General features: G+C 36.6%; 2 protein-coding genes across 2 annotated transcripts; both read right to left on the minus strand.

The window, feature by feature from the left end:
* Window positions 1–1,755: 1,755 nt before the first annotated feature.
* Window positions 1,756–8,109, minus strand: LOC131064791 (putative leucine-rich repeat receptor-like serine/threonine-protein kinase At2g24130). The gene is made up of 5 exons (XM_059219752.1): window positions 7,815–8,109; window positions 6,693–7,731; window positions 6,540–6,608; window positions 2,273–6,456; window positions 1,756–2,163 (listed from the first exon to the last, which is right to left on the minus strand). The coding sequence occupies exons 4-5, from the start codon at window positions 5,001–5,003 to the stop codon at window positions 1,787–1,789; spliced, it is 3,108 nt and encodes a 1,035-aa protein (XP_059075735.1). The 5' UTR covers window positions 5,004–6,456; window positions 6,540–6,608; window positions 6,693–7,731; window positions 7,815–8,109; the 3' UTR covers window positions 1,756–1,786.
* A 429-nt stretch (window positions 8,110–8,538) lies between these two features.
* LOC131855860 (TMV resistance protein N-like) lies at window positions 8,539–10,668 on the minus strand. The gene is made up of 2 exons (XM_059219753.1): window positions 10,032–10,668; window positions 8,539–9,819 (listed from the first exon to the last, which is right to left on the minus strand). Exons 1-2 carry the CDS (start codon window positions 10,088–10,090, stop codon window positions 8,763–8,765), a joined length of 1,116 nt encoding a protein of 371 aa, XP_059075736.1. The 5' UTR covers window positions 10,091–10,668; the 3' UTR covers window positions 8,539–8,762.
* Between the last annotated feature and the right edge of the window lie 795 nt (window positions 10,669–11,463).

The raw sequence follows: 11,463 nt of genomic DNA on the forward strand, positions 1-11,463 counted from the left end.
ATGAAATCATGGGATTTTTTAAAATGTGAAATTGACAGTTTAGTAATTGTGGAAAAAAATTGTTAATACTCTTTAGGAGACAATCTTGACTAAGTGCAATATTTCTGGTGTTGTGGATCCTAGAGATGAGGTATTCTTCAAAGGTTGATTTTTTTTGGTGGTGCGGGAAGTAGGCAACTTACATGAACTAGTTGTAGATAGTCTAAGAGGAAGATTGATCGGGTAGGTAGATGACTCCCTCCTCAAGGAGTTCTAAACATAAATACTGATGACTTCCCTATTGGCGAATCCTGGTCATGTGGGTATAGGTGGTATTGGCCGAGAGATTTGGTGTTGTTCAATTTCTCTTATTCATTTATAAAGGGTCTCATACAAATAATATCATGGAGCCCTCACCATCTTGTATGCACTGTAGAGAGGTTGTGCTCTTAATTGGAAATAGATTATTTAATTATCAAGAGTGCATTTCTGGATTTGATTGTGTGTAAGATTTTTGCATCAACGATTCGGATCACATCCACGATCCATCATCCTATGTAAAATTTTTGTATCAACGATTTGGATCACACTCCGTGATGATGATGGATCACGGAGTGTGATCCGAAATGTTGATGCAAAAATCTTACGCATTTCAGGATTCGATTGTGTGTAAGATTTTTGCATCAACGTTTCGGATCACGGAGCGTGATCCGAAACGTTGATGCGCTCCGTGATGCAAAAATCTTACACACAATCGAATCCAGATATGCACTCTTGATAATTATATGATGGATTGTGGAACTCTCTTAGAATTGAACAGATTATTTGTGAATCTGATTCACAAGTGGTGGTGATTATGTTGAATGGGCAACACTTGGATGATGCTAATTGCCATTTAGCTATAGTTATTCGACAAATTTTATGGTTGAGTAGGTCTTTAGAATCTGTTTCTTTTTGTCATATTCCTAGATAATGGAATAGAGTAGCAGATTGCCTAGCAAAATGGGCATCTAATGGAATGCAAGGTTGGTATATTGTAGAAAGGGGTCATTTGCATGGGGATTTATCTTATTTGTTAGAGCAATTAGTTGGGGAGGATAGGAAAGATTGATTCTTTGTTCTTTGTTGGACTATAGACCTTTCTTGCTTTGTATTCTTCATTTCTGATTAATAAATTGTTACCCTTTGAAAAAAATTTAAAAAATTAAATATATATTTACTTTTTTAAAATTAAACAAAACAGATTTTAAAGAGTGAGAATATATAATATAAAATATGAAAGCTATCGACTCAGCCTGGGAAAAGATAGAGTTGCAGAAATTATCACAAAACAGCTACAATAATTACAAAAGATACGAATCTTGTTTAGAAAGTACTTTTAATTATTCTCCCTCGAAACCCGTCAGCGAAAAAGATGTACGTTGGAGCAAGTAATTTAGACAGTGATATTTGATCAAATTTTACAAGAAACATTGAACAGCATGTATTGTCATTAATCATTGAACAGCATATATAATCATCAGTCAGTGCTCAGATTTGACAAGATGGTGAAAGATTAAAAAACAATATTCCAGAGACGGGTTAAGAATGAACTTTTATATTCATCAGATTTATACATATGGCGATTTTGAACTTTTGTTGTGGAAAAGAAAAATTAAGTAAAAAGAGAACGATGTTTCTCAATATTATTATCACATTAAACTACAAAAAGATTTAAGAAATACTGACTTAAGAAAATATTTTTAAAGAATAATGATACTGATATGATTGATCATAACAAATATTCGAGTTTTTAAATTCCGTCCTTTCATTTTACCAAACTTTCTATTTCATCTCCTGAAAACTTAAAATAAACATCATTAATATCGTTCAGTTTCATGACTACTTCTTTCATACTGGGACGTTGAAGTGGGGATTTATTTGTACAAACCAACCCTACCTGTAAAAGTTGAGTAAGACATACCAACACCACTGAAGTGTCTGATTCATTCACATTTCTAAGTAGGGTGTAATCCACCACTTGTGCTATGTCATCTGGAAAATTCATACTTACCCATTTAGGAAGAGTCAATCCTTCTATAAACATTGCATCTGTTGGCTTCTTCCTTGTCAAAAGCTCCAGTAATAAAATACCATAACTAAATATATCTCCTTTTGTCCCAATCTTTCCACCCATTGCATATTCTGCAGAAAATATACTCATTAGTAATTCTCAAAGTTCATTTTATGTATTGATGCAATATACAACATGAATTCAGTGTAATATAGAGACGAGAATGACTAAAACCAGTACCTGGTGCCATGTAACCAAAAGATCCCTGAAGTGCATTTGTAGAAGCCAATGAATCAAGAGAGTTTCCAAAAACCACTTTTGCAATGCCAAAGTCTGCTATATATGGAGTGATATCATCACCCATTAACACATTACTTGGTTTCAGGTCACAATGTATCACTTGCACAAAACAATAATGATGTAGATACTCCATCCCCTGAGCTATTCCTAGTGCAATTGTTAATCTATCATTTAAATTCAGTGTGCATTCATCTCCTCCCTCTGGGTACAGCCACCTATCTAAACTTCCATTTGACATGAAGGGAAGAACCAAAGCTTGAATAACAGGGTTGGAACAGACTGTTATGATTTTAATCACATTGCGGTGTCGAACTCTTTTCAGTGCATTGCATTCTGTAATAAAACTTTTATGGGCATTTTTATCTTGAAAATTAAGAACTTTGACAGCAATATGTGTCCCATCATACAGAATTCCTTTATAAACTGATCCGAAACCACCCCTCCCTAGCAGATTTGCCTCACTAAAGCCATGAGTTGCACTGACAAGTTCTTCATATGAAATCCTTGTGGGTTCTACATGGAGATGAAGGGTAGTCTGATCTACACTGTCAGTTTCAGTAGAGGCACTCTGGTCTACATTGTCAGTAGAGATGCTCTGCCTATATCTCCATTTATAAGAAAATGCAAGCAATAGAAAGAAGAGGATTAGTATTACAATGCTGATCAGAACAACAATAATTACCTTATGGGAGACTGGTAGCCCATTGTGCTTGGACTTGAAATTAGGGCACGGTGGTAAATTTATCCATGCACCACATAGGCCAAGATTTCCTGCAACTGCTGAGGAGCCAAGATCTGAGAAAACCCCTCCCTTTGGAACCTCTCCAGTTAATCTGTTTGAAGATAGATTAAGATGGCGAAGCATTTTCATGTCTTCGAAAGCCACTGGTATTGTACCTGACAAATTGTTGCCTGAAAAGTCCATGTCTTCAAGATTTTTTAGTGTTGCCAGAGACACTGGAATTGGGCCTTCAAATGCATTCCAAGAAAGGTTTAGATATTCTAAAGCCGTACAGCTTGCTAGAGCGCTTGGAATGCCGCTAGAGAAATGGTTGTTAGATAAATCTATAGCTAAAACCATAACCATTTTGCTCACATCCAAAATTGAACCTTTCAATAAATTGTTAGAAAGGTTGAAGTAGAAATGAAGATTCTGAAGACCTGCAACTTCAGGAGGTATATTTTGTGTAAGTTGGTTGTAAGCCAAGTCCAGCCTTTCCAAAGTTTGACATCTCCCTAAACTAGCAGGTATTTCCCCTGACAGTTGATTGCGATGAAGATCAAGCTCTCGTAATTGTGGGAAGTCGCCAAGACTCTCTGGAATTGACCCTGAAAGCATGTTTTCACTAATTGACAACAATCCAAGCCTTTTTGATTGGCCCAAACTTTCTGGAATTCTTCCTTCTAAATTGTTCTTGTCCAGAAATATCCTCTCCAGATTTGATAGTTTACTGAGTGTAGATGGAATTGTCCCATTGAAGCGGTTTGCTTCCAGGGTTACTGTTGCCAAGTTTGTGAGGTTACCAATCTCATCTGGTATGTTTCCCCCAATTTCATTTGAGTTCAATGCAAGAAAGGAGAGTAAATTAGAAAGGCGGCCAACTGAATTGGGTAAGACGCCAGTGAGATAATTTAAACCCAAATCAAGGTGTTCCAAGATGGAGCAATTAGTCAAGGCAGTTAAAATAGGCAAACCACTGCCTCCACTCACAAAATGGTTCTGCCACAAAACAAACCGTCTGAGCTGCTTCATTTTCCCAAATACCAGGGGCACTGCGCCGCTCAGATAGTTGCGCTCCAGATAGAGCACTTGGAGGTTAGTCCAATTACCCAGTGAAGTGGGTATTTCTCCAGTGAGTTGATTTCCCCACAAATACACATCTTGCAACTCTGATAGCTTGCCAAATTCCCAAGGAATCGGACCAATTAAGTTGTTCTGATATAATTGCAACATTTGGAGATGACTACAATTGGAAAGGGCGACGGGAATTGACCCTGTTAAGTTATTGGAGTGAACATTAAGCCAGTTTAGCTGACTAAGCATACCCAATTCAACAGGAATGCTACCTTGGAATCTATTTTCGCCCAACTCTATTATAGTTAAGGAGGACATGTTGCCTATGAAAGGTGGGAGAACACCTGTCAATTGGTTTACTACTATTGACATGGTTTCTAAATTTGAAAGAAGACTAAATTCAGAGGGAATGCTTCCACTTAAATTGTTAAACGACAGCCTGAGAGATTGTAATGAACGACAGCCTCCTAGAGAGGATGGAATGCGGCCTTCCAAATTGTTATAAGACAACCGAAGCCTTCTCAAGCGAAAAAGCTTTCCAATTTGGTATGGAATATGGCCCTGCAAGCTGTTATTAGAGAGATCAAGTGCTCCAAGAAAGGAAAGGTTTCCCAGTAATGGAGAGATGGGGCCAACTAATCCCTTACCTGTGAGATTCAATGAAACCACACGTTGTCGACGAGAAGAGCAGGTAACACCAGTCCAATTGCAGAAGATGTGATCGGGAGACCAATCGAACAAAGAATTATATGGATCAACAGAGAGAGCAGCCTTGAAACCAATCAGAGCTTGATGATCAGTATAATTAGAAGACTCTGCTACATGAGCAGGCAGTGCAGACAAAATGAGTAACAGAGTATGCAGCATCATCTTCATCCTTACAAAATAATTTTAGTCCAAGTATTTGGCTTCACCAAATTTTAGGGATAATGGACAGCGCACGAAAATTAAATTTATTGCAAGTCTGTGGGAGCTGACAAGAAACAGAGGGCATTAACTACTTATTGAATTATTGAGATAGAGTATTCTTATAAATATAATTCTTTGTTTAACTTACATCAACGTCGGATTAAATTTATTTTTATACATTTGCTACATATTTTTATATTTTTTTTCAATTCATAAGAATTTAGCATGTTCAAAGTTAAACTTAATAATAACATTTAACAGTCTAATGGTATTCATATATATGTTCAAATGTTTTCTTTTGGCACATGTTTGCAAGTGCTACATATTCTGAAATACATGATCAATCTAGTATTCATATACACCTTAATGTTGGACAAAATATAACAATGAAATTTGCATATTGTACCAATTACTTTTTAATTTTTGACTACTTTGGGAGATTGTCTTAACTCATCTACACTCTAACAAATGTCATAGTTTTGTACCAAACTGGCATTTGCTTATCCTCATACATACACAATTCTCATTCATTTATCTACACCTTATCCATATGTATTGATATCCTCTTTAGGTATCAAGCATTTATTGCACATGCTCATGTATCTGTCCTTAGACATTATATTATCCATTTAATTGTTTTCATGCCCTCAAGTTATTTTTGGTGAATAATTCAATAGTCATAGATGTGACCCTTAATAGATGTGACTGTATTTAATGTCTATATATTTTTATCTTTGGTAAAAAGATTTCAAATCTTTTCAAAATCTTAATTTAGGTTAATCAAAAGAATAAAATGTTAATGGGTCTTTGATCTATTGTTGAAGTTGAATGGTGCTAAATGACCCTATTAAGATCAAATCTTGCTGAATGCAAAACTATGACATTGTAAAAAATAAGACTGGAATGCCAGATGAATTTGACGAAATGAATACTAAATCTCTTTCCAATATCCAGCCCACTAAAACTTCTGATCCTGGCCGTCATGTCCACAGAAAAGAAAGCTTAAAAATTGTTTACAGAGGTCTAAATTTTTTGCGATCACCACCCAACCCCTCTTCAGTCCGGCAGATGTTTTCCTTAATGACGAATCTTCCTGCCGGGATGAATTGAGTAGCTTGATCTTGCAATCTATTGTCATGCCACTGCAGATTTTTAAATCTTTGAAGACTGTTGAATCTTTTGTCCACATCAACATGTGCACTCCATATGTGTTACTGTGACAAAAAATACGGGAGGTTCTGAAAGCATGTCCAAGAAATGTTACTTCAAAACTGCAACTGTTGTCTGCTATTAAACATATCAAAATTGCGCCTTGTAAGCTCTCGTTTTCTAACTCCACAGAAAATCGTATTCCCGACTCTAGTGGGAGTTGGGGGATGTCCATTACTGTAACATTTTGAAAGCTGTGTGCATCTGCGTCCTGCATGTATCACAAATTTCATAAATAATAAAGACACACATGAAGAGTCTAAATTTTGTTATATTTTGAAACTACACACGCACCATTTTATCAACATCCTCCTTATTGAGTGTTGCTCCACAGAAGATAGATGATATATTGGAAGGAAGCGTCTGCACGAATCCCGAACGAACGGGGGTTACAAACCTTTGTTAGATGTCAGAATTCCCGAACATCAAACTTGTTAGACAGCTTACACGATTAGGTTGAGTAGCTCTGATTGCCAACGGATCAACAGCGGATCAACAACATTAGTGCCATGATCTTCACCTGTCTCACTCTGGACCTGTAAGTTTTCGAAAGGCAAGTCCACTTCCATCTGAAAACCTTCAATGTTTGGACAACACCGTATGTCCAAAATCTTAATATTCATCCATGTAATTTCCTCTGGTAACGCCCTAACTCCGGAGTCATATATCTGTAATATTTCCACATGCCCCAACAATTCAACAGATTTGCTCACATCATAGAGATTGAAGCTTTAGAATAGAGTCAACTCTGTTAGCCGGCTCAGATGATTAGGAGATTGTGCTAAGCATGTTATCAGTTGGCTCCCTATATATATAGCTGTTCAAGATTTTCTAGTTGATCTATATGCTCAGGCAATTGTTGGAGACTGGTATGAAGTAAATTTAAATACCTTAGAGATTTTTGAACTGTGGTTCCCATAGGCAAATCCTTGAACGAAAAGCAGCCTTGAAGATCCAGGTACTCAAGAGTGGAGATTTTACACAAATCTGTGATAACAAGGCTCCAGCAGTCTCTTAAAGCTAAATATTGAAGTTGCAACAATTCAGTAAAAGAATGTGGCAAAACTTCCAGATCACTGCAGCCAGATAGATCTATATGTCTCAGAGTTCCTGCTTCCTCAAATTTAATGGGCAGTGATACCAAACCCTTGATATTTTTCAAAGCTAGCTTTCCTAAATTTTTCAGCTTTCCTAACCATTCTTGAAAACTATTTAGGCCTGGATCTGAAGATGACTTGTTTTTCACGTTTAGCTTTTCCACATGCTCTTTAAATGAGTCTAAGCTTGCTAACTGTTTATTTGGTTTAATTTGCAACTTCAAATTTCGTGCCCGCTTTTCAGATAACTCTGATTGTAGCAATACTTTATTGAACCCGCTACTTGAAGGGCGATAGCTTGTAACTGCAAGAGGAGCACTTCTACGGAAGATTATGGTGTCGGAGATTTCTGTGCAGCTAACTGTCAGTTCCCGTAACTGAGAAGGATCCTGCAGTTGAAGTAATGTGTTAATTGTCAGGAATAAGACCTTCAATAGTGGACAAACTGGACTTTAAAATATAGGGCATTTACCTCAAAATCATCAGATAATCCGTGTAAGCCTTCAAAATTAACACCAGTAAGTTCCAACACTCTTAAATTTCTTAGTGAAAGTTCTCTGCAATTAAAGTCGCTGCAGTTAAATTTACTCAGGCGAAGCCATATCAAATCTCCAGTTACACTATTAAATTGATGTAGAATTCCTGAATCTTGAAGAGCTACAAGTTTTAATCCACATATATCTTGACTATCTAAGAAGACGGGCAGTTGAAGCTTCTTGTGATCTTCATTGCCATGAATTCCTCGTACAGAGTAGGGCTTTGATTGCATCTGCCCAGAACAAAAAATGTAAACTGGGTCAGTTAAAATTTCAAATATAACAGTTTAAAGTAGCTTTTGAACTATTAATGAAGCTGAATAGCTTACAAAGAGTGCATACGGCATAGTCCCTGAAAAAAGAAATAATGAAACCAACATCATGCTCCAAATTGGCAGCATAGAGATCTATCAAACCCTAGCTCTTAACCGGGGGAACTTTGAATCAAACAAAAAGATGAAACCAACCTCATGCCCCAAATAAACTTCACAGAGACCAGTAAATCTTAACTCTAACTGAGGGAGATCAATTATTTCAAGCACCCTGTGTCCAGAATGTTAAAACGTCCAATTTAAAAATAAAATAAAAAAACAGAGCACAGTGGGTTGAGACAAAATACCTGCACAGAGATCGTTTTATCGTTTAAGCAGCAAAGGCGAAGGGGAAACTCTTGTCTGCCAAGTCTCTGACTAAATCGTTCATTCTTATTCGCAAGCTACCCTTTGGTCTGCTCCAGCAATCTATGTAGAAAGGCTCACGAATATAATTTTGCATGAACAAATACTCTATCATCTGGAAACAAATACATGATTAGGACTGGGAATTATAAAATAGTTGGAAGGATTGTACTAAGGCTATAGGTGTGAGCAAAGCCAACTTCCAGATTAAGTAATTCTTACAGATTTTCGATCAGTTTGCTCGATGAAAGGCAGCAGATACATTCGGTGTTGGATGTTAATGTCGAAGTCGACGTCTGCATTTTCAAATTGCACAAGGCCTTTGTGATGGAGAACCTCAAGGCAGTCGAAGCCACTCTGGTCCAATCCATCCAAAACCTGCACAGCCAGATCTCTGTCTTCTCCTACTAAGAAATGGGCAATGTCTAAAAATGCCTCTTTCTCTTTGTTCTTGAGAGAATCATAGGTAACTTTGAGTACCCTGTCTAAAATGTTATCAGGCAATTGTTGGCAAAAATTTTCCAATTGCCTCATCCAGTAGCTTCGATCACCATTACTAGAGAGCTGCCCACCTAAAACTTTCAAGGCCAACGCAAAGCCACCACACAGCTTGGCCAACTCCTCTACAATGTCTTGCAAATCTGGGGGCGACTTGGGCTCATGGAAAGCATGCCAGCAAAATAACTCATGGGCATCTTTTATATCTAACAGTTGGACATCATACAGTACTTCAATTTGAGAGCGTGCAAGTAAATCTCTGTCACGAGAGGTGACTAGAATCAGACTTCCATTTCCAAGGACATCCTTCACTACTAATAAGAGATTCTCTATTTGCTCTGTATTGTCTACCTCATCTAAAACAATCAGAACTTTGAACACTCGGAGACGATCTCTAAGCAAGCTCCTCCCTCGACTGGTATTCTCAATATGCAAATACGGCTGAAACCCCAATAGATCAGTAAGCAATCTTTTCTGTAAAGATGGTAAATTCTTCTTACTCACATCAGACAAGTAACAACATCTACTGAATTGGGAACGCTTTGTATTGTAAAGATGAGTAACTAGAGTTGGCTTTCCCGATCCACCAAGTCCCATAATCCCCACAATAACGATATCATTCATTGTAGTTTGATTCAAAACCTTGTTCTGGAAGTGCTCTGTAGCTTGATGGAGTCCCACAGGGTGTATAGCAACATCAAGCGCTTCCACCGTCACCTCTTTCGATACAGTGTCCACAATTCTATCTAAAAACTCCCCAAGATCACTGAAACATAAATAAATAAAATTGTTATAAACATCAGTAACCAAACAATAAAGTAAAAAGGCTGATTGTTTCATTTCTGGATTCGTTTCTCTAAATTATTCATCAACAGGTCACACTGATGATCCATCATCAAAAAGCTAAAAGAAATGAAACTTTTAAAAATAATAACTATCACCATAGATTTGCAGGTTATAGGAATTAGGAATGCTTACTCTTTGACCTTGCTGAATACCAGACCAGAAACATCTGATACTTTGGCTAGAGCACTCATCCATCTCTCCACCAGTGAATACTCAACCCTGCCCTTGTTTTTATGATTGTTGAAGGCTTCAGCATATGCTCCCTTTTGAATATACTGCAGGTCAGAAGGTTGGATGCCATAGAAGATTGGGATAAGCTTGCCGCCATGACAATCCAATATCCACAAAAGCTCATTCAAGCACCACGAAGATTCCGCATATGTTTCAGAGAAATAGCAACGTGTACGGTGCAATTACTAATGGCAGTTTTTATTGCAGGGGTTAAATAATTTCCCATTTGCAGTTCCTGCTCATCAAGAAACACTCTTAGGCCAATCCTCTTAAGAGCGCGGTAGAAGAGGCTGCCCAGTGTATTCTTTACATCAGGTCCTCTGTGATTTATAAAAACGTGGTATCTTGGAAACACTTGCTCCATAACCGAATCCAACCAATCAAAACCTCAGAGGTCAGATACCTACAGACTAGCTAAAGGAATTGGCAAGTCAAAGAGCAGATAACTGAGGAAACAGAAGGATTTTAAACAGGAAAAACCTTGGGGAACAATGAACCACAAACAGATTAAGATGAAATATTAGTCAACTAACGTGGTTTCTTATTTGAGGTGAAATAGGCTGGGCTTAACCAGGGCAGACTAGGGTGGGGTTTCATGGAGGGGGCTTCCTAAAAAATAGAGTTGAGTTGCTGAGTTTTTTAAGAAATATTTTAAAGCTCACGGTCTCATGAATTTTGTTTTTGCACTTCAGCTTAAAAATTTCAGCTTCTAAATTTAAGGATGTCATGAACTTTGTAGTGCAAATTGACTTAAGTTTAAACTCCTAAATTTAAGTAAATTGGTAGTAAACAAATTTAGTTTTTTTTCTAAAATTTATGTAATTGACAAATGACATAATACATTCCTAAGCTGGTGGGCAGGTCTGGAATTTGACGGTCACCCTTTCCTGTCATATGAATTTTTGATGATTGTTTAGTCATTTCAATGCCTTTCATTTGATGTTTTAAGAAAAATATTAACTGTCAAAAAATATAAAAGTAGAAGATTCAAGCCACACCAACATACAATGCACATCTTTCTTGGGAATAATGAGAAAATAATGATAAATTAGTAATATATGCAAAAAACTTAAATTTACTAAATAAGTTTCTAAATTAATACACTAATATATATTATATATTAACATTAAATGATAATCAATTAATAATTACTAATTTAGTAATAATAAACATTAAAATTTTAAAATTATATATATATATATATATATATATATATATATATATATATATATATATATATATATATATATATATATATATATATGATCGGTAAAGGCAGAGCCAAATTACATTGATTATGTAGAATTTACAGAGCTAAGATAGCAAATAGATT

Source organism: Cryptomeria japonica, chromosome 4, assembly GCF_030272615.1.
Source record: "Cryptomeria japonica chromosome 4, Sugi_1.0, whole genome shotgun sequence".
Taxonomy (NCBI): Eukaryota; Viridiplantae; Streptophyta; class Pinopsida; order Cupressales; family Cupressaceae; genus Cryptomeria; species Cryptomeria japonica.